The sequence below is a fragment of the Myodes glareolus genome, chromosome 3 (assembly GCF_982192425.1).
Source record: "Myodes glareolus chromosome 3, mMyoGla1.1, whole genome shotgun sequence".
NCBI classification, from domain to species: Eukaryota; Metazoa; Chordata; class Mammalia; order Rodentia; family Cricetidae; genus Myodes; species Myodes glareolus.
Window position 1 is genome coordinate 68,074,528 of NC_142028.1, and position 24,002 is coordinate 68,098,529.

Below are 24,002 nucleotides of genomic sequence, written 5' to 3' on the forward strand. Positions count from 1 at the left end.
CTCTGCCTGAGGTATCCAGGAGTGAGAGGGAAGAGGCGGTCTGTGGCGGGGAGGGAGGTGCCCGAGGAGGCGAGTCTCAGGGCGCAGAGGAGGACTGTTGCCTGTGGGACAGCAAGGACTAGAATACAGCGGCTTTGAGAGGAGGAGCGGCCGGCGGGCGAGCGGGCGCGCGCTCGACGCGTCCTCTGGACTCGGCCCTCAGGGCGCGCGCCCGTCCCAGCTGCACCCCGCCCCCTGCCCCAGGCCGGCTCGCTGGACCCCACAAGCTGCGGGGCCGCGCACGCCCCCTTCGCCGGCCGGGACCCCGGGTGCGCGCGCCCGGCGCCCTCCCTCCCCGCCCGGCGGGCGCGCGCCGCCTCCCGCTCCCGCTCCAGCTGGCGGCGGCGGCGGGGATTGTTTTTGTTGTCGCTGAGGCCGGAAGAGCCTTGAGAGAACCGGGTCCCGGTTCCCCGGGCCGGGCGCCGCCGCCGCCCCCTGCCCAGCGCCCGCGTCTTCGCGGCGCCGCCTCAGCGCCAATATTCCGGAGAGCAAGCGTTACGCGGCTGCGGCGGCTGCGGCGGCGGCGGGGCCCGGAGCGGGAGGCACCGGGGACCGGAGCGAGGCGGCCCCCGTCGCCGCCATGGAGGCGCTGGGACCCGGTGAGGAGCGCGCTCAGGCCGGGGCCGGGACCCGGGGCTCGGGAGGGTGGACGGAGCTGCGGAAGGGACTGTCGCTGCCCCGCCGCCGCGCGCGGGGACCCGGATGCGGGTTGCCAGGCCCCGGGAAGGGACCCCATGCCCTCGTCCCCGGGGGGCGGGGACCGCGCCCCAGCTGAAGACACTGGGTCTCTTCTAGACCCCTGTGGAGGAGGTCTGAGGGACGGAGCTCAGGAGCTGACCCGAGTCCGCCGAGGGAGGGCGGACCGGACCCGACCTCGGAGCTCTGTCCGCGGTCGCCGTGAGGCCAGTTGGGGCCTTAAAAGGGACCGTGTGTCTGGTGCAGGAGGAGGCCTGGCCCAAACCTGGACCTAGGGTGTTCTTGGCGTGGGGCCGAACCCTTTTTTTTCTCTCAGATGACGAAGAGAGAGACCCCTTCACCCCCTTCCTGGCAGCCAAAGCGGAAATGTCCATTCTTTTTCCATGGCCCTGAAGTTTGGTGTCTGTCAGTTTGTCAGTTCCAGAGTGCTGTGGGCTAGACCCTGAGTGACAGGGGAATTGTCAGCCAGGACTCTCAGCACCATTGAACTGGCTTAGGAGTGGTTGTGAGGATCCAGCGAGAAAGTGTTTTTGAAGCTGTGGTTCCTTGAAGGTATGGGTGGCCCCCGGTTATCGCCTTTTCTGCCCCAACCCTAGGAAGCTTTCCAGACTCTCAGGAATGCTCTGCGATTGCAGCCTGCCTGTCTCAAGCCCCAACAGGTTGCTAGTGACTTGGCTAAGTAGGACAAGTTTTAGGGGCAGTGAGGAAATAGTTTTTATATTCAACCCTTGTCTATATAGTGGACTTAGCTGTATGCTTTTTAAGTACATAGAAAATTAGATTTATTTTTTGAATTTGGAAACTGCAGGTTTGTTTACTTGGAACATGTTTACGTAACTGAGTAATTAAACCATATCTTCATTTGCTGCTTGAAGTTGAAACAGAATTCAAGGCCGGCATATTCAAATTTCATAGACCTTTTAAAAATAAATTGGCTTAGCTGGGCACGGTGGCATATGCTTATAATCCTAACAATTGGGAGGTGGAGGAGGAAGATCAGGAGTTCAAGGCCAGCCTCAGTTTGTTTAAGTGAGTTTGAGGTCAGCCTGGGCTCCTTGAGACCCTGGCTATAAACAGATTGGCACCTGCTGTATTGTTGCATACTTCCCATCTCAGCGTTTGCGTTTGCGAGGCTGAGGAAAAGACTAGCAAGAGTTGGAAGGCATCTTGGCCTACATAGACTCTGTCCAAAAGAAAATGTCACAGTGGTTAGTTATGTTATATACGTGATAAACCTCAACATAGTATGCTAAACTGCTTCAGATGTGTTCCCTCCATAAAAGCATGCTTATGACTTTAGGACTGTATCAAAGTTCCACTCAAATCTAATATAGTATTTTCATACTTGTATTTCCCCCAGCCCCTGCCTCCATTTTCCCACAACTTAATTCCGTTGCACTTCAATTTCCTCTTCTTTAAAACAAGGCTAAGATGTGCTGTAAGACCGACGTGAGAATGAAATGAGACGTATGTCAGGACTAGTACAGATGTTCAACAAATGTTTCTTCTCTTCCCTCCCCTGAGTAACTTCCAATTGAAGCAACTGTTGCAGTTATTTACTGATACAGAGACTATGTAACTATGTGTACAAGCTCGGTGTCATGAAAAGAATCAACATGGTGAAGTAAGGAACTGCCCAGGATACCAGCTACCCACCCTCTGCTTTGATTTTAGTTTTTGCCCGTCTGAGGACTAGCAGTTTTCTTAGAACTGCTCAATCTGTAGAGAACGAATATTCGTTAATCTTATTTAAAAGACACCGATGTTTAAGTGATAATTTTACCTAGATCTTCTCTGCCGAGTAATATGTTCCTGTCTGATGTATAGCTGACTCTTGTTTTGGTATCTGACTACCTTGGAAACCTAGTTAGTAACAAGTAATAACAATTGCTTGTTGAACATGGAATCAGAACAAAGGGAGTGGATGGGTCTTGTGGGATATTGCTCCCAGGCTGTTGTAGAATGGGAGAAGCACTTTTACTTCCATTAGACCATGCCTAGGTCTAGTGTGTTGAATCTTTTGAGGGGTGGGGTTTCAATATAGGGTTTCTTTGTGTGACAACTCTGACTGTCCTGGAACTCACTCTGTAGACCAGCCGTCCCTGAACTCACAGAGATCCTCCTGCCTCTGCCTCCTGAGTGTTGGCATTAAAGATGTGTGCCACCACCGCCCAGCTGTGCTGGATCTTCTGCACCTGAACAATCCCTGGAGGCCTCTTAGTCCTGCCTACTTCTCTGTCACTACCCAGGTTCATCTGCTGTCAGCAACTTAGAAAAGTAGATGACTTTTATCATTCATTTTGGTTAGGTTATAGCGATTATAACTTTAACTTTTGCATGGTTCTTTTTTGTTTGTTTGGTTTTTTTTTTTAGTTGTTTGCTTTTTTGTGTGGTTTTTTTTTTTTTTTTGTACTTGGAATGGAGCCCAGGCCCCATGAATGATAGACACTGCCGTATCACTGATCTGTTGTCTTGCAGCCCTTTGTAGTGCTTTATAATTTGTAAATACTTTTATATGGGCTGGGGCAATGACTGAGTGGTTAAGAGTACTGACTGCTCTTCCAGAAGACCTGGGTTCGGTTCCCAGAACCCATATAGTGGCTTGAAACTGAAACTCCAGTACTAGGAGACCAGAGGTCGCCTTCTAGCCTCCATGGGCAATGCACGTATATGGTACACAGATATATATTGATGGAAGTTTCTGTCCCAGCCACTCCTGTGACTGTTCAGTCCCAAATAAACCCACAGAGGCCTATATTAATTATAAACTGTTTGGCCTATTAGCTCAGGCTTATTGTTAGTTAGCTATTACAATTTAAGTTAACCCATAATTCTTATCTATGTTTAGCCCAGTGACTTGATACCTTTTCTCAGTAAGGCATTCTCATCTTGCTTCCTCTGCATCTGGCTTGTGACTGTGTCTCTGCCTTTCCTCTCCCAGAATTCTCCCTCGTCTGGTCACCCCATTTCCTGCCTGGCTACTGGCCAATTAGTGTTTTATTAAACCTATACAAGTGACAGATCTTTATTGTATACAAAACATTATCCCACAGCAGACATACATTCAGGAAAAGCATCCACACACCTAAAAATAATTTTAAAAAAGAAAATACTTTAATAATTATGAGTTAATTTGAGCCAGATCAGATGACTTTTAACTGTAATTCCTGCACTTGGAAGGCTGAAGCAGAGGGATTATTGTGAGCCCAAAGCCTAGGCTGCTAAGTAAGACCCTATCAAGGGGGCTGGAGAGATGGCTCAGCGGTTAAGAGCACTGACTGCTCTTCCAGAGGACCCGGGTTCAATTCCCAGCACCCACATGGCAGCTCACAACTGTCTGAAAACTCAGTTCCGGGGGATCTGACACCTTCACACCAATGCACATAAAATAAAGTTAAATAAACCATAAAAAATAAAAAAAAGACCCTCTCAAAACAAAAACAAGAACGACGAACCTTATAATCCAACAATCCAACCAACCAACAAAAGCCTATTGGTCATTTGTTCCTTTGGGAAGTAGACAAGGCAGGTATCTATCCTCATTTTACAGATGAAAAGATGAGGATCAAAGTGTGTAAATGACTACATCAAGACTCAAAGCTCCATGGGGAAGTGAGGACCAGAGTGTGGGTGTCTCTTCCCTACTCTAACACCCTCTTTCTTTAAGGATGATCTAATTCATACTGAGTTAAATCATGAATGTTTTGTTTTCAGAAAATGTAATTATTTTGACTGTCAAAAAGTTGTAGGGTTGCCACCAATATAAAACCAGAATATCTGTGGGCATTAACTATAACCTTTATGCAGCTGTCGTTATAATAGTTAACACTTATTGGATGCATAGCTGTTACAAAGCGCTATGTTAAGCCTTTTATAGACATCATCTCCAGGAATCCGCACTACAGTATTGCGAGATAGATGTACATATTACCACATACCCCTGTTTTATAGAAGAGGAAGCTGAGATATAAAGTTAAGAGGTAGGCCCCACGCCATACAGTTAGGAAGTGGTAAGACCGGACCAAACCTGAACCCAGGTATTTTGGTTTCTGAGGCTTAGGCACTATGCTTTATTGTTTTACTAGTTTTCTTAACTCAAAGAAATTGGTTTTTGGAATTAAATTTTTAGAGCAGCTCACCTAACCTTTCTCTTGTCAAAAAAATAAAACAAATAAACCAAACCAAGCCAAAACAAAACAAAACAAAACACAAAGCAACCCCAAACCGATGATATGGGGCTGGAAAGAATGGTTCAGTGGTGAAGAGCACTCCTTTAGAGGACCTGCATCAATCTCCGCACCCACATGGGAGCTAGCAGTCATCTCTAACTCTAGTTCCAAGGGGACCTGATGCCCCATGCTGGAAACACACTCACACACATGTAAAATAAAATAAACCTTGAAAAGAAAAGAAAAGAAAGAAAGAGAAAAGAAGATATAAAACATTTTACTCTAATTTTTTTGATGGTAAGGCTCAGGCCAGGTGATCATCTTGTACTACCTGTAGGAGCATCCTGTACCAATGAGCCATACTCCCAACCTTCTGTTGAATCTCTATTATTTCAGAACCTCTGCCTATCCCTTAGTATAGATAATTAAAAAAGAATCTGTGAAATCTGGGGAAGAAATGGGAGGCCTTGATCCAGATTCATAGGCCACTCATTTGATCAAAGTTTCAGATACCAAATTCCTCTTATAAAACAGATTGCTTCTAATTGTATGTTATGATGATTGCTTACATGTATCTTTTGCAAGGCTGACTTATCTATATGATTTAATTGGGTTGATTAGTCATTGCCTTATCACACTCAGAATAAATCTTTGTGCATCACAATAGTATTTTTCATGTGTTTTTATATATGCTATGTGCTTTTTCTTTTTTGAAAAACAATTGCCACATTTTGCATATTAGGGCTGAAGTTTCTGTTTTTACCTGGAACTAATAATTTTCTTCCATATTTATCGAATCTATACAACTTGCTGGGTGGAGAGTTAGGTATCACAGGGACCATAAAATGGAACTCTAGCTCATACAGGAATTTATGAGTCTACTATAGAAGATGAAATAATTTAACAAATTACTCCTTTTTAAAATTGTGTGTGTGTGTGTGTGTGTGTGTGTACGCACATGCGCATGCATGAATCAATCTGTCACTCTTTTCACCATGTGGTTATAGGGATCAACTCAAGTTCGGGTGCCTTTACCTGCTGTGCCGTCTTGCTGGTCCACAAGTAATTTCTTATACTTGAGCTAAGTCCTACCCAGTGCACAGGGTCTTGTGTATACAGGGGATGAATCTTTCTCAGGAAGTTGCATCTGAGTTACATTTAGAAGTTTTGAATTTAGGAAGAAAATGAACAAAAATTGAATAATGTAAACTTTATCTATTATATTAGTGTATAGTGATTTATCAATACAAATTTCATGAAGATATTTGCTGTGGTGTCCTTAAGTGATGTTGGAACAGAGCAGGCAAATATTTCAAAGCTTTTCCTTTTTAGTGAATTGTGTCTGTTTTCAGTGAAATGTTACTTCAGTAAGAGAACTTGTAACTTTCCACTGTAACCACAACCTACTTTGCTCAGTGCCTATTCATAATGGAAAAGATACTTATTTTTTAGGCCAATGTCTACTTGATATTCTCATTAGAGGGAGATTGGTTAGATAAGTATCTGCAGCCTGTGTCTACAAAATCCTTTCCCGATGAAGGTTAATAGATCTTCTGTTTTGAAATGGGGAATAGTAGTTAAAAGGGAGAAGGAAAACAGGCAGAGAGGAAGGGGAAAGGTGGTAAAATGAATTGAGTAAGTGATGAGTTATTTTGTTTATTCACTCCATAACTTTTAGGAGAATTAAATATGATAATATATTCTGTAGGGCTGGGGAGATGGCTTAGTGGGCGGTGCAAGCACAAGGACCTGAGTTTGGAGTCCCAGAACCCACGTAAAAAGCACTCAACAGAAGTTGAAGGGGCAGTGCTGAAACAGGCAGAACTTTGGAACTCCTGTTGGCTCACAGCCATCTGTTACTCCAGTTCCAGGGGGTCTCATGCCCATCTCTGATGTCCATAGGCACCAGGCAGTCATGTGGTAAATCATACATATATACAGGCAAAATACTTATACATAAAAATAAAATAAATATATCTTTAAAAAGTAAGGTGGAGATTGATAGATGAGAATACCTGATGTTGATCTCTGGCCTTCATGCATTCATACATGGGCATGTAACATGCAACACATACCTATGTGCCCACACACACGGGTGTGTGTATGTGTATATATATATATATATATATATTGATATATAAATATTTATATGTATATATTAAAACAATTTTAAATGGGCTCTTCTGTGTGGCATATACGGGCCTCCAATTTGCAATGCTCCTGCTTCTTCCTCCTGAATACTGAGAACACAGGCATGTAGTTTTTTTTTAAATGTTTATTTATTTATTTATTATGTATACAATATTCTTTCTGTGTGTATGCCTGAAGGCCAGAAGAGGGCACCAGACCTCATTACAGATGGTTGTGTGCCACCATGTGGTTGCTGGGAATTGAACTCAGGACCTTTGGAAGTATAGGCAATGCTCTTAACCACTGAGCCATCTCTCCAGCCCCCGCATGTAGTTTTTTTTTTTTTTAAAAAAAAATTTAATTCCTTTTACATACCAACAACAGTTTCCCCTCACTCCCCCCTCTCCCTTTTTTCTCCTCTTCCCACCCACCCTCATCCAAACCTCAGAAAGGGTAAGGCCTCCCCATGGGAGTCAGCAAAGCCTGGCACATTTTCAGTTGAGGCAGGACCAAGCCTCCCTGCCCCGCATCAAGGCTGAACAATGCAGCCCACCATATGAAATGGGCTTCAGAAAGCCAGCCCATATAGGCATGTAATCTTGTGAGTTGTGATTGGAGAGCTTCTGACTGGGTACTATTGGTATTTTGACCTGGATGAGTCCTGCTCATGGGTGTTGGTAGCACTCTCGGTTGTGCAGACTACGATGTCTCTAGATATCTGCCTAATGTTCAGGTCAAGAACCACTATTTTAGACCACTGATTTTGAGGGCTGGGGCTCTAATATTGAGTACGTAATGTAGATTAGGTACATAGTAAATGAATTGGGTTCTTTGATTTTTTGAGACAGGTATAGCCCTAGCTGTTAGCACAACTTGCTCTGTAGACCAGGCTGACCTTGAACTCAGAGATCCTCCTGCCTCTGTCTCCTGAATGCTGGGATTAAAGGCAGCTGCCACTACTACCTGGTTATCAATCAAGTTCTTGTTTGTTTGTTTGTTTGTTTTAACATTTTAAATGATTTATTTATTATTTTATGTACATTGGTGTTTTGCCTGTATGTATGTCTGTGTGAAGGTGTCAGATCCCTTGGAACTGGAGTTACAGACAAAGTGAGCTTTCATGTAGGTGTTGGTAATTGAATCTGGGTCCTCTGGAAGAGTAGCCAGTGTTGTTAACTGCTGAGTCATCTCTCCAGTCCTTGTTTTGGTTTGTTTGTTTGTTTGTTTATTTATTTATTTTGAGAGGCCACTCTGGAGCCCGGGCATGACTGGTACTCTTTCTGTAGCTCAGGCTAGCCTTGACTTAAGACAGTCTTTTGAGTGTTAGAATTACAGGTGTGTATCCCACACCTGGCTAAATTGTCACAGTTCTAAGAATAGCAGATTATAGATTAGAAATTATATCATAGTTGCTATTGTTTCTGTTTGATACTTTTAAAAAGTGACTTGATAAACTGCTGTTTGTATGGCATATAACAATGCAGGGCTGTTTGTGGGAGCTAATGGCTGTTCTACAACTACAGTGGCTCTTGATGGCCCTAGGGTTTAGAGATTATTTCTTTTTACTTATTTTATGTGATAGTAGGGATTGAACCTGAGTCTTGTACAGACTAACCAGTACCATCACTGTGCTACATCTCTAGGTTTTTTTTTATTTTGTTTTGTTTAAACCCAGGATTAGATAAGTGCTTTACCACTGAGCTACAGAATGGTTTAATTATGTCTGTTTTTGTTTTATTTATCTATTTCTTGAGACAGAGTCTCACTGTTAGCTCTCTGGCTATCCTAGAACTCACTGTGTAGACCAGGCTGTCCTTGGACTCACAGAAATCCTTCTGTTTTTCTCTTCTAAGTATCAGAATTAAAGGTTGCACCTTCTCACCCAGCTCCTGGCTTTATTTTTTATTACTATTACTTTTTAATTTTATTAATTCATTCTGCCTGGTGCCCACAGAGGTCAGAAGAGGGCATCAGACCACCTTGAACTAGAGTTACAGATGGTTGTGCACTGCTATGTGAATTCCAGGAATCAAATTCAAGTCCTGTAAAAGAGCAGTCAGTGCTCTAAATGTCTAAACTATCTTTCTAGTTCCCAAATTATTTTAATGCATTCAGAGTGTGTGTGTGTGTGTGTGTGTGTGTGTGTGTGTAACACATCTTTCCAGTAGAGTCAGTTCCTTCTTTTGACTACATGAGTCCTGGGCATCAAAACAAGGTTGTCAGGCTTGGCAGCAGAGTTTTTATGCATCTCAGGATGTTATTTTTTTGAGACAGGGTTCTGCCTTTAAGCTCTTAATTTTCCTCCCTTAGCATCTTGGGTGCTAGGATTACAGGTGTGTACCACCATGTGACCATACCTGGCTACATGTTATTTTTAAATGTATATAATTTTTTAAACCTCTGTATGAGATCAATTAATTATAACTGTCTGTCTAACTTTGGTGTCCCTTATATTAAAAATAATAACAACATAGTTCTTTCTTCCTTCTTTCTTTCTTTCTTTTTCTTTTTTTTCTTTCTTTTTTTTTTTTTTTTTGATACGGGGTTTCTCTGAGCTTTTGGAGCCTGTCCTAGAACTTGCTCTGTAGACTAGGTTGGTCTTGAGCTCATAGAGATCTTCCTGCCTCTGCCTCCTGAGTGCAGGGATTAAAAGTGTGAGCCACCACCACCTGGCCAACATGGCTATTTCTAAGTACCTAGAAGTCTAGATAAGTTTAGTATATGTAACACCTCGATTAAAAAAAATTATTTGTGTGAGTATTTTGCCAGCAGGTTTGTACCACAAGTCTGCCTGGTGCCCATGAAGGCCTGAAGAGGACATCGAATTCTCTAGAACTGGGGTTACAAACTGTGAGCTGCCATATGGGTGCTGGGAACTGAACCCAAGTCCTCTGGAAAAGCAACCAGTGCTCTTAACCTCTGAGCCATCTCTCCAGCCCCAGAGAGCTCAGATTTTCATATCAGAACATGCTCAGCGATTAATAAGATCTCAATAATTGTAACTGTGACAATTATGTGATATTGCATCATCAAATAATGCAATATATGTCTTTCACTCTCTTTAGGACCTCCAGTCAGCCTTTTCCAGCCACCTCGGCGTCCTGGCCTTGGAACTGTTGGGAAGCCAATTCGACTGTTAGCCAATCATTTTCAGGTTCAGATCCCTAAAATAGATGTGTATCACTATGATGTGGATATTAAACCAGAAAAACGGCCTCGTAGAGTCAACAGGTAAGGATTAGAAAGAGTAAATGTCTGTATATCTAGGTACATATAATTCACAAAGTTTTTCAGTCTTTCAGCAAGTAGGCATTATTTTACCCTAGTAATAAGTGTATGTGGGATCCTCTTTGGGTTTTGTGGCAACTCAGCTGGATATATTATTGCTCTATCAGTAAATACATGTTGTTTGATAAAGTGAATATGTCATTAGTATCATCAATCCAAGGTCACAAAAGTTTATAACTATAGATGAAGATATTAGTTAGTAGTATATGGGAAGTAGAACTATCTGGAGATTCAGATTTTATCACTTCTTACATGAACGTGTAATGATGTAAGAGTTGTCTTAGAGTATTCATTAAAAAGGAAGAAGAAGAAGCTCCAGGAGAACCCTGCTTACTTCTAACATTATCCAAGTGGGGTTCTGATGAGGTGACATGTGTTTTGTGGTCACGTTACCAACATGAAGTCACTCTGTATCAAAAGCACACATACACTCACTTCCCTGCCTCCTGCTTCCATGTGGTCATCTCTCAGTGCCTCCTATACTAAGATTCTTGCTTTGCTGACAGTGCTTCTGCTGCCAAGTATGCTATTTGGTGATGCTTATGGGGGTGTTTTGGTTTTGGTTTATCCTTTCTTTTTTATGCTCCAATGATTTGGTTTTCTGGTACAGTTCAGTGTTGTGTAAGCCCATGATTAGTCAGGTGGGGTATAGCTGAGATCAATCATAATAGACCTGCTAATAATAGCTACTTTTAATCCATTCAGCAAACATATTCTGTATTGACTTGTTTGTTTGGTTATTTATTATTTATCTGTTTATTTTGAGATAGGGTCTCTTATAGCCCAGGCTGGCTTTGAATTCCTGATACTTTTGTCTCTACCTCCCAAGTACTGTGCTGTAATTGCAGGCATGTACCCCATACTCAGTATTTGTTTGTTCTTTTGAGATGGGGTCTTAATATTTAGTCCAGACTAGCATTGGCATTGGTTTACAGTGTCCTTGAACTCAGATCTTTCAGCCTTAACCTTCTAAGTGAGGACATGTGTGTGTGTGTGTGTGTGTGTGTGTGTGTGTGTGTGTGTGTGTGTGTTTATCCATGAAGACCAGAAAAAGGTTTCAGATTTCTATGATGCTAGAGGTACAGGCAGTTATGAGCTTCCTGACATGTGTACTGGGAACCAAACCTTAACTACTCTTAACTGCTTAGTCACTTCTTCGGCCCCAGAATTTGCTAGACATGCTAAGTTTATGGTTATGATGTTTATTAGATGTATAGAATATGTGAAATTGGATTCAGGAGAGATGTGTATTGAAGATAGGCATTTGAGAGTCGTGAGCATTGTTGGGATTGTTGGTAAAGCTGTGATACTGAACGAGATCCATGTAGGAAGTGAACATAAGACTCCAAACAGCCCCGAGGACTGGCGTTGTAGCTGTATGCCATCATTCCTGGCTCAGCACAAACTTGATTGAGTGCTCAGAGTGTCGCAGGTATTATTCTGTGAGGTTGTACCAGAGAATTGTTGCCTTTCAGCTAGAATTACAATTTTTCAGTAACTCAGCAGAGTGATGAACACAAAGGGAAAGAGGAAAGGCATGCCATGTATAGGCCTTTTGGAAAACACGGAGTCATTCCTTTGGTCTCATATGAATGAATACATAGGAAAAATAGAATTGTAGGCATCAGGGGAATGGGTGCTGTTCAAAACAAACACCTGTATGTGTTACCATCCATGCAGTCCAGAAAAATCTCTGCTGTTACACAGAATGCTCTTTGCATTGCTGTATGCTAACAGATGAAGGGTAAGATTCTTGCCAAGAGAATGAGCATACTGAACATACCAAGTTCTTTTAAGTGCTGAGCTAGCTTCCTGAAAATTGTGAAAGAATAAGATTTTAAAAAGAAGGATGTAGCATGAATTCTAGTTGGTCTTAATAATAAAACCTTGGAACCAGCTATCAAGGGGTGAAAGCTGAAGGATCAGAGAAGCAGATCTTACCTCTACAAATGCTCAGACCAAATGGACGATCATGTCCTCACACTGCCTCCTCTGACTGCCTCCTCACACTGCCTCCTCACACTGCCTCCTCACACTGCCTCCTCACACTGCCTCCTCAGACTGCCTCCTCAGACTGCATCCTCACACTGCATCCTCACACTGCCTCCTCACACTGCCTCCTCAGACTGACTGCCTCCTCACACTGCCTCCTCACACTGACTCCTCAGACTCCCTCATCAGACTGCCTCCTCAGACTGACTCCTCAGACTTCCTCATCAGACTGCCTCCTCAGACTGACTCCTCAGACTGCCTCCTCAGACAGACTGACTCCTCAGACTGCCTCCTCAGACTGCCTCCTCAGACAGACTGACTCCTCAGACTGCCTCCTCAGACTGACTGCCTCCTCACACTGCCTCCTCACACTGCCTCCTCACACTGCCTCCTCAGACTGACTGCCTCCTCAGACTGACTGCCTCCTCACACTGCCTCCTCACACTGCCTCCTCACACTGCCTCCTCAGACTGACTGCCTCCTCACACTGCTTCCTCAGACTGCCTCCTCAGACTGCCTCCTCAGACTGACTGCCTCCTCAGACTGCCTCCTCAAACTGCATCCTCAGACTGCCTCCTCAAACTGCATCCTCAGACTGACTGACTCCTCACACTGCCTCCTCAGACTGCCTCATCAGACTGACTGACTCCTCAGACTCCCTCATCAGACTGTCTCCTCAGACTGCATCCTCAGACTGCCTCCTCACACTGCCTCCTCAGACTCCCTCATCAGACTGCATCCTCAGACTGACTCCTCAGACTACCTCCTCACACTGCCTCCTCACACTGCCTCCTCACACTGCCTCCTCAGACTGACTCCTCACACTGCCTCCTCAGACTGACTCCTCACACTGCCTCCTCAGACTGACTCCTCACACTGCCTCCTCAGACTGACTCCTCACACTGCCTCCTCAGACTGACTCCTCAGACTGCCTCCTCAGACTGCCTCCTCAGACTGCCTCCTCAGACTGACTCCTCAGACTGACTCCTCAGACTCCCTCATCAGACTGACTCCTCAGACTGACTCCTCAGACTCCCTTATCAGACTGCCTCCTCAGACTGACTCCTCAGACTCCCTCATCAGACTGCCTCCTCAGACTCCCTCATCAGACTGCCTCCTCAGACTCCCTCCTCAGACTGACTCCTCAGACTCCCTCATCAGACTGCCTCCTCAGACTGACTCCTCAGACTGCCTCCTCAGACTGCCTCCTCAGACTCCCTCATCAGACTGCATCCTCAGACTGACTCCTCAGACTGACTCCTCAGACTACCTCCTCAGACTGACTGCATGCTCAGACTGCATGTCGGACAGTCATCTGTTGGGAGCTATAAATCCCTGGCCCCTTAACTTTCTTTGCCTGCAGCTGCTCTGAGTGTGAGACCTTCATGGCAGGCTGATGAGACCTGCAGCTGAAAGATCCCGAGAGCTGGGCGTGGCTAAGGATCCCTATATATGCTGCCGCTGAGCACAATAAAGATGGGCATTTGGCATTCTTGTATCAAGGATGACCTGTGTCTCTGTCTCTGTCTATGTGTTTTTAAGTCTCCAGGCCCAGTTCCCAGCTCGAGTACCAGTCCTGTAATGACATGGGAGCTACAGGACCATCAGTTTTTACAGGAACCTTTAGGTTTTTACAGCCATCGAGCTCTTGTCTCCTCCTGCCTTATATTCCTCTCTGCTCAGCCATATCCCTTCCTGTCTCTACCTCCTTAGTGTGGGGATTAAAGGCATGTGCCTCCCATGTACTGGAATTAAAAGTGTGGGTCAATACCACCTGACTCTGTTTCTCTTTGAGACGGGATCAATTTTATGTAGCCCAGGGTGACCTTGAACTAACAGAGTTCCCTCTCTGTCTCCCGAGTCCTGGGATTAAAGGTGTGTGCCACCACTGCCTGGCCTCTAGTGGCTTAGCTCTGTACTCTGATCTTCAGGCAAGCTTTATTTGTTAAAACACAAAGTATCATTACAGAAGGAAATCAAAGAGAAAGTGCCTGTCTCAACTGACAGGTCACCACCTCCACACAGAGGTGCACACTGAGAACTGATGCCTAGGAGCAAGCTGCTGGAGTCTACCCTGTGAATTCGTAGTAACACGGCATAGGAGAGGGAAAAGACCCTCTAGACTGTTGGGAGGCAATGTTTGTGTCTTTAAGAAGTTTATATTAATGGTCAAAACTGCTCTTAGGACTGGAGAAGGAGGAGGAGAGGGAGTGGGGGGAATGGGAGGGTATTGGGAGGAGGGGAGGAAGTGGAAATTTTTATAAATAAATGAATAAATAAATAATAAAAACTTGCTAAATTAGCAAATAAAACATATTATATATTAGATGATGATAAGTACAATGGAGATTAAGCTGGGATGGGCCAAAAACTGTAGTAATAGTAGAATGCCTTCCAAAGATCTGGATTTGATCCCCAGCACCATGTAAACTAGGTGTGGTGGTACAGGCCTGTCATCCCCACACTTAATATCAGAAGTTCAAGGCCAGCCTAGGCTAGATGAGACCCTGACTCAAAAAGAAATAAAAGCAAGCAAAACAAAATAAAACAAAAAACAGCTGACTAGTTATCCTTTTCTAATATGGAAAGAATTTATAATTCTTAGGCTAGCTTTTAAAAAAGTGAGAATATATGATATTACATTTCTCCATCTACTTTTTTCATGATTTATTTGTAAATTTGACTTTGATGCATTAACTAGCTGTGATATTTGGGTTAGTATACAGCTCACAAACATGGAACTCATTAAGTTTGGAAAGATAGGGGCTAGAGAGATAGTCAAGAATGCCTTTTGCTTTTGGAGAAGACAGGAATTTGGTTCCCAGCAGCCACATTCTGTATTTCCAGCTCCAGACAATCTAGCATCCTCTTCTGGCCTCCTTAGGCATTTTACACACAGACACATAATATCTTTTTAAAGGTGGCAACACAAAGCACCCAACTTTCACTGACTTTAGCATTCACAACACTGTGTACTCAGATATGTCTTTGTCTTGTATATTTCCTTGCCGTTGTATTTGTTTTAGGAACTGCATAGAGTAAGCCAAAATATATGTAAGACTACTTAAGTAAAGCCAGGCACTGACTGACAGAAAATATTACTGTCTAATAGAAACTAGACCAGCAATATTTTTGGAGTGAGAATATTTTATAGCATTCTTTGTCTATACTACCCAGGAACTTTTTGTAATAAAACTAAGTAATATACAGAGTAAGAAATCAGTAACATTAGAAAAGGGAGTTGATCCTACTCGCTTGAATACCATGCATCTTAGATATATTGATGCACACATTTCTGAGTTCTTTTCTTTTTTTGACAACCATTTCTTTTTTAAAAATAATTTATTTTTATTTTGTGTATATCCATGTTTGCCTACATGTGTGTCTATATGAAGTTGTTGGATCCCCTGAAACTGGAGGTACAGACAGGTGTGAGCTGTCGTGTGGAGCTGGAAATTGAACCTGGGTCCTCTGGAAGAGTAACCAGTGCTCTTAACCACGGAGCCATGTCTTCAGCCCTCTAAAACCATTTCTTGATAAGAATTCTAATTTTATAAGAAACATCATTCAATGGTTAAACATCCATACAAAACTTAGATATCTGAAACTTATTATTCTTGTAAAGTTTTAGTTAATTTATTAGTGTATGGTTTTTTTCTACTATGTGGGTTCTGGGACTGGCAGCAATCACCTTTATCTGCTGAGCCATCTCATTGCTCCATCTTTTTTTTTATTTTATTTTTTGAGACTGGGTCTCATGTAGTCTATACTGGTCTTAAACACAATATTTAGCCATTTGAACTCCTAAATCTCCTGCTTTCACCTTCCCAGTGTTGGGACTACAGATAAGTTAATTTATTTTATTACTTGAGTCAGCTTTTGTGGCTTCGACTTTTTTCTAGTGGCCCCATGCAGAGTTTGGATGAAAGCATGATGACACATTGCTTTCTGTTGATCACTTCTCAAAGCTAACGGCCACTGTCTCCATTACTGTTAAGGGAGGTGGTAGACACTATGGTACGACACTTCAAGATGCAGATATTTGGGGATCGGCAGCCTGGCTATGATGGCAAAAGAAACATGTACACAGCACATCCACTGCCAATTGGACGGGATAGGGTAAGTGTTAACAGCAAGAAACTCTGGGTTTTAGTACCTACTCCAGATGACCCAATATTCTCCTTTGTGGTCACTGTTCTTTTATTTGTTTGGTTATTGATTGTGGGGAGACATACACAAACCACAGTGCATGTGAGTTGGTTGTCTCCATCCCTCATGTCAGGCTTGTTGGTAAGCACCTTTTCTCACCGAGCCATTTGCCAACTTCCTCCTCTCCTTGTTCTCCCTTTTCTTACTATGGGGCTTGAACTCAGGACTGCACACCTGCTGGGTCCTTGCTCTACTGCTGAACTACGCTCACAGCCTCCTTCACTTCAGTTCTCAGAGTTGTTTTTCATTGTGATGCTAGATTGATTGCACTTCCCACAATGATTGCCTCTTAGCTAGCTGCAAATGAAAGATGAGAGGAGCACTGGGGCACACTGATTTGTCATCTCTACAGATAGTCTGCATTTTCACACTATACCTAAATATAACAGTGGGATTTTTATTACTTCATTTATGAAAATGATACCACAATATTTTCCTTTTCTTTCTTTCTTTCTCTCTCTTTTCTTTTTTTCTTTTTCTTTCTTTTTTTTTTTTTTGAGATAGGGTTTCTCTATGTATCTTTAGTTGTCCTGAAACTCACTCTGTAGACCAAACTGGTCTCAAACTCACAGAAATCCACCTACTTCTGCCCCCTAAATGCTGGGATTAAAGGCATGTGCCACCACGCCCAGTCACAGTATTTTCTTAAACATTTATTTTAATAGTAAAAACAATGCTAAGAATGGTAGTACACATCTTTAATCCCAGCACTCAGGAGACAAAGGCAGGTATAGATTCGTGAGTTCCAAGCCCGTGTGGTCTACACCTAGAAAGTTCCAGGTCAGCCAGGATACATAGTGAAACCCTTAGTTAAAAACGAACAAACCAAAAACAAAGAGGAAAAGAAAGTATTTTTTTTTAATTATATGTTTTGTCGGGCAGTGGTGGCACATGCCTTTAATTCCAGCACTTGGAGGTAGAGGCAGGTGGATCTCCGTGAGTTCAAGGCCAGTCTAGAAAATGAGTTCCAGGAAAACCAGGGTTGTTACACAGAAAAACTTTGTTTCAAAAAAAGTATATATATATACATATATATATATGTATATATATATATAAAATATTTTCATTGCATTTATGCACAAGATTGTGTGTGAGTTTGTGCACATGTGGTACCCACAAGGTCAGAAGGCATCAGATTTCCTGGAGGTAGAGTTATAGGGTATTATAAACCCTTTAGTATTCTAAAATTAGGGGGACTGAAATGGCTTGCTGGGTATAATCCAAGCAGAACAACTTGTCTTCAATTCCTGGGACCATAGGGTGGAAGGAGAGACCTGACTTCCACAGGTTGCCCTCTGACCTCCACACACATGCCATACCACATACCAACCCCTAAATGTACATGCATATACACATAAATGAATGAGAAAATAAATAGATATAACAGAACATTTTTATTAAGCAGTTAAGAGCACTTGCTGCTATTTCTAGAACTAAGGTTGGTTTCCAGGACTAACATCAGGCAGCACAGATGCCTGTAATTCAGCTCCAGGAAGTCTATCTTTCTCTTCTGGCTTCCATGGGAACCTGCATTTATATTAATTAATAAATAGACAAGGAAATAAATACTCTAAAATTGACATTTAAAAGTATTTTTTTTAATTTAAAGAGGTAGGATTCGAGAGATGGTTTAGTGGGTTAAGAACACTTGTTGCTCTTGTGAGAACCAGGTTCAATTCCAAGCACCTATGTGGTGGCTCATAATTATCGGTAATTCCAGTTCCAAGAAACCTAGAACCTTCTTCCCAGTTCTTTGGGCACCAGGCATGCGTGTGCTACATACATGTATGCAGGAAAACACCAATACACATAAACTAAAAATCAAAAAGGTAGTTCAGTAGTGTGGCACTTGGCCTCACATGCACGAGACTCTGAACTTAATTCTTAGAACCACAATTTTTTATTGATTTAAATTAACTTTATAAGTAATATGTGAACACATGTACCTTCTACACTTATTAGACAGTTCACAAGAGCTGAGGCTTCTTGGCTTTCCTTCATGTTTGTACCTTCCAATTCCATTTTCCTTGTTAGCCCCATGTTGTTATGTGTCACTTTAGATATTTTATGTGTTACCTTTTTACATATATGTTTATATACATGCTTATTTTTTGCATATCATACTGTGATTTCTTTTTTCATTAAGCAGTTATGTACAGTTATATACACCTTACTCTTTTTTTCTAATTCAAGACAAATGTTTTTGAGCTATGCCTCAGTCTGGCTTGAATTTGTGGTTCTCCTGCATCAGCCTCCTGAGTTCTGGGATTATAGGCATGCATAACTACTCCACTTTTTTTAAGATTTATTTATTCATTATGTATACAACATTCCTTCCATGTATGCTTGCATGCCAGAAGAGGGCACCAGATCTCATTACAGATGACTATGAGCCGCCATGTGGTTGCTGGGAATTGAACTCAGGACCTCTGGAAGAGCAGTCAGTGCTCTTAACCTTTGAGCCATCTTTCCAGCCCACTACTAAGAGCATTCACATTGTCGTGCATCTGTCACCACCATCTATTCTAGAATCTTTTTGTTATCTAAAACAGAAACCTTCTACCCACTACACAGTACTTCCATATTGCTCACTGCCAATTGCTCTTGTAACCACTCCTCTACCTTTTGTTTCTGTAAGCTTGACTGTTCTGAGTACCTCGTGTAAGTAGAATCATCAATGTTTGTCCTTCCATCTCAGGTTTATTTCACTTAGCATAATGTTTGCGAAGTTTATCCGCATTGTAGTATCTTCCTTATTTGTTTTTAAATTTTCATGTATTTATTTATTTGCATGTGTGTATGCATGCATGTACAGTAAACTGCTTCCAGCTGTGGCATGCATGTGGTGGTTAGACGACAACTTGTAGGGTTGGTTCTCTCCTTTTACCATATGGGGCCCCAGAATCAAACTCAGGTCATTAATGCTGGTGGTAAAAGCATTGACCTACTGTTCTATCCCTCTAGCCCCTTATTTTTAATCATTGTATAATATTTTCTATTAAATTATTTTTTTATTTATGAACAATTACTTTGTTTCCAGTGGTCTAAAATTATAAAAAGTATTAAGTATCCATCATGCATATGCCATACGGAATATTCCTGGGGTCTTTCCTACAACCTTTATAAACCTGTTTGTCTGTATGTACTTTTCCCTAGGTTGACATGGAGGTTACCCTCCCAGGTGAGGGTAAAGACCAAACTTTCAAAGTGTCTGTGCAATGGGTGTCAGTTGTGAGCCTTCAGTTGCTTTTAGAAGCTTTAGCTGGGCACCTGAATGAAGTCCCGGATGACTCAGTACAAGCACTTGACGTTATTACAAGGCATCTTCCCTCTATGAGGTTAGTACCCTGTTTTGGATCCCTTTCCACAAATGTCAGTCTTTTTGACAGATTGTATTTAGCCATGTAAAGTTTTCGACATAAGTCACAGTTCAAACTTGATTTCAGTTCACAAACTGACCTCAAAATGCTTTGTAGGAAATATTCAAACCCTTCTCTCTTCAGGTACACTCCGGTGGGCCGTTCTTTTTTCTCACCCCCTGAAGGTTATTACCACCCTCTGGGAGGTGGCAGAGAAGTCTGGTTCGGTTTTCACCAGTCTGTGAGACCTGCCATGTGGAATATGATGCTCAACATTGATGGTGGGTTGAAACTCTATCTGTTAATTTTGGTTTCCGTTTGATTGGTTTGAACCCTTTTCTTTGCCTTAATACTAAGCATCCTTTCTCTGTTTGTTAGTATCTGCAACTGCTTTTTACCGGGCTCAGCCTATCATTGAGTTCATGTGTGAGGTTTTAGACATTCAGAACATCAATGAACAGACAAAACCTCTAACAGACTCTCAGCGTGTCAAGTTTACCAAAGAAATTAGAGGTAGGTATTCCTGTTAATGTCATCTTGGAGTGAGTGCAACACAGTGCAGGTGGTCTGGACTTGAGCCAGCCAGACCTGGCTTCCCTCAGAGTCTTAGTATACACTTAGACTTGAAGATAGACACCAGAATGTGTTGATGCTTATAAAAACTTATTGAATGAACTAATAAATTCAGTTATATAACCAGGCATGGCATTACATGCATGTGATCTCAACAGTTAGGAGGCTATGGCAGAAAGATCACAACTTCAAGACTCATCTGAACTATGTAGAGCTATCTCTCTCAAAAACAAAAATGGGTTGAGTATCATGAATCTTTTTGCCTTTATATGATGAATCTGGCTCCACATTCTTCTAGCTTTTGTCCTATGTTATTGCTTGTGTGTGTGTGTGTGTGTGTGTGTGTGTGTGTGTGTGTGTGTGTGTGTAGAAACCTTTGTTATCTGCAGTAGGTAAGGAGAGAATGAGAATTCTTTCCAAACTAATGCACTCCTTGACTTTTTGTTTGCGTTTTTGAAACAGAATCTTACTTTGTAGTTCTGGCTGTCCTGGAACTCACTATATAGACCAAGTTGGCCTCTGTCTCACAGACATCTGCCTGCCTTTGCCTCCTGAGTGCTGAGATTAAAGATGTGTCCCACCATGCCTGGTCACTCCTAGACTTTTTGAAGACAACATTTGAATTTGGTTTTGTTACTATGATTTTAATTAAAACTGGTACTCTATCTTTTTTTAAAAAACTGGGACTGAGAATATTGTATACATAATAAATAAATATTTAAAAAAGGGGGTGCTGGAGAGATGGCTCAGTGGTTAAGAACATTGCCTACTCTTCCAAAGGTCCTGAGCTCAATTCCCAGCAACCACATGGTGGCTCACAACCATCTGTAATGAGGTCTGATGCCCTCTTCTGGACTGCAGGCAGACACACAGACAGAATATTGTATACATAATAAATAAATATTTAAAAAAAACTGGGACTGAACAAGCATGGGATCAAACTGGACCCTCTGAATGTGGCTGACAATTGGGGCAGACTGAGAAGCCAGTGATAATGGCACTGGGATTTGTCTCTATTGCATGTTCTGGCTTTTTGGGATCCTAGTCTATTTGAATGCACACCTTGCTAAGCCTGGATGGATGGAGGGATGTGTTGGACTTCCCACAGGGCAAGGTACCCTGCCCTCTCTTAGGACTGGAGTGGGAGGGGGAAGAGTGAGTGGGGGAACAGGAGGGAAGTGGGAGGAGGGGAGGAAGTGGAAATTTTGATTGGTATTATTTATAAAGTAATTAAAAAAAAGAAAAAAATTACTCTTCAGGTCTCAAAGTTGAGGTGACTCACTGTGGACAGATGAAACGAAAATACCGAGTTTGCAATGTGACAAGACGGCCAGCCAGTCATCAAACGTATGTCAATTACATCTAAAATAGTATAGTAGTCACGAGAGATGGTTTATACCTGTAATCTCAGTACTTAGGAGACTGAGGCAGGAGGATTGCTGTGAGTTTGAGGCCAACTTGAGCTACCCCAAGAGACCCTTTAGGTCTCAAAACCTGATAAATCACAAAATGAATGAAAAAAAAAAACAACAAAAGAAACCCAAGTTAACAATAAAATATGGTAGCAATTTGATACCTGAGGAAGTTACTGCACGTCACTGGCAAAGACCGTCCGAACACAGTAGTGTGGTTTTGGGATCACAAGAATCTTCACTTACCACAAAAGCTCTAAAAAATATTTATTTATTTATTTATTTTAAATATTTATTTGTTTATTGTGTATACAGTATTCTATCTGTGTGTCTGCCTGCAGGCCAGAAAAGGGCACCAGATCCCATTACAGATGGTTGTGAGCCACCATGTGGTTGCTGGGAATTGAGCTCGGGACCTTTGGAAGAGCAGGCAGTGCTCTTAACCTCTGAGCCATCTCTCCAGCCCCTAAAAAAATATTTTAGATATTTGTTGAATAGTTGTCCATCTTACTTTTTGAACCAAGTATACTAAACATAGATCAACTTGTATTTAAGAATACAAGAAGATGTCATTTCATACAGTGCCTGCTGTATAGGTGTGAGCACCTGACTTTGGCTCCCCATTGCTGACATAAAAGCATGGCATGGAGGTGAACATCTGTCATCCTAGTGCCAGTGGAGAGTAACGGGGAGATCTCCAGAACTTGCTGATCCACCAGCCTAGTCAGAAGGTGCACTTGAGGTTCAGTGAGAGACTCTGTCTCACAAAAGTCAGTGATAGTGATAGAAGATACCTAATGTTGACTCCTGGCATTCACGTACACACACATGTACACATGCACACACAAGTGTATACATATACTACATACATATACATATATATATATATATATATATAAAACAAAACTAAGAATTTTGAAAAGAATACAATTGTCATTATTTTAATCCTCAGTACTTGATAACTCTGCTAGGGTCTAGCTATCGTACAGGCTGCTGTAGGAAGACAGATACTGCTTTGCAGATTTGTGTAGTTGTCTTTCCTTTCCTTTATAGCGCGTTGTTACTCCCAGCTATTCCTGTGTGTCCTGACTCCAGTAGCGTGTTCCTTTCCACTTACTCAATCTTACTTTTCTAACCAAACAACTTGTAGTCTATTGAGTGCTGTGCCTAAGTGAGAATGTATTTGAAAGTGCCTATACAATTACTATATGACAGATTCATTCTTCTAATCAGGATCACTTGATTTGTGTCTGACACGAAAAAGATATTGGCTCTTGCTAAGTAAATATTGTTAAATCTTTTTTTAGGTTTATTTATTAATTATGTATACAGCATCTGCCTGCATGTATCCCTGAAGGCTAGAAGTGGGCATCAGATCTTACTACAGATGGTTGTGAGCTACCATGTGGTTGCTGGGAATTGAACTCAGGACCTGTGGAAGGACAGTCAGTGCTCTTAACCCCTGAGCCATCTCTCAGCCCCAATATTGTTAAATCTTACATTATTTTGGTTACTTAGGAGTTCTTTTCTTGCTGTTATAACTTTGTGTCCATGGTGTTCTCCCCTCCCCCGTGTGTGTGTGTGCTTGCACACATGAGTGTGCTGCAATATATGTGTGGAGGTTAGAGGAAAATTTTTAGGAGTTGGTTCTCTCTTTCTATTATACGATTCCAGGGTTGAACTCAGGATATTTGGCTTGCAAAGTGAGGATTTAACCTCCTAATCCATTTCCCCAATCTATATATTTAGTCTTGTCACCTCCAAATCACATAATTTGCCCTGGCTTAGGAATCAGAAAACTTGGAAAATCTTAAAATGTGGTCCTAATAACTATACTCTGTTCATTCAGAAAAAACATTGTTTTAAGCCAATAACAGTGTGTAGATGACCCCAAGTGCTTATTTAAATTTACTTGTCTCTGTAGCAAGCAAGATGGGCTGTAGAGAGAACCCAGTGGTTAAAACTTGTTATTCTTGCAGAAGATATAGGTATAGTTCCAGGCACCCACATGGTAGCTCACAGCTTTCCATAACTTCAGTTCCAAGGGATCAGTGACCCTCTACTGACCTCTGAGGCACCAGTCATGCACATAGTGATCATAAATACATCCAGTCTGGCCTCAGACTTGAAGTGGT

The 24,002-nt window shown here is 42.3% G+C and overlaps 1 protein-coding gene across 5 annotated transcripts in view; it reads left to right on the plus strand.

Moving 5' to 3' along the window:
- The first annotated feature begins 412 nt into the window (after positions 1-412).
- The window catches only part of LOC125400382 (protein argonaute-4), a 46,899-nt gene continuing 23,309 nt past the window's right edge, over positions 413-24,002 (plus strand). For 2 of the 5 annotated variants that reach the window (XM_085686595.2, XM_085686594.2), the window contains exons 1-7: positions 414-638; positions 10,100-10,265; positions 16,313-16,433; positions 19,680-19,861; positions 20,027-20,163; positions 20,261-20,395; positions 21,715-21,802. In XM_085686595.2, the coding sequence (XP_085542721.1) occupies positions 620-638; positions 10,100-10,265; positions 16,313-16,433; positions 19,680-19,861; positions 20,027-20,163; positions 20,261-20,395; positions 21,715-21,802 (848 nt within the window). In that variant the 5' untranslated portion in view covers positions 414-619. Of the gene's footprint in view, positions 639-1,113; positions 1,288-10,099; positions 10,266-16,312; positions 16,434-19,679; positions 19,862-20,026; positions 20,164-20,260; positions 20,396-21,714; positions 21,803-24,002 lie in introns of those variants that run through there. The other 3 variants (XM_085686596.2, XM_085686593.2, XM_048434405.3) reach the window with 3 other exon arrangements.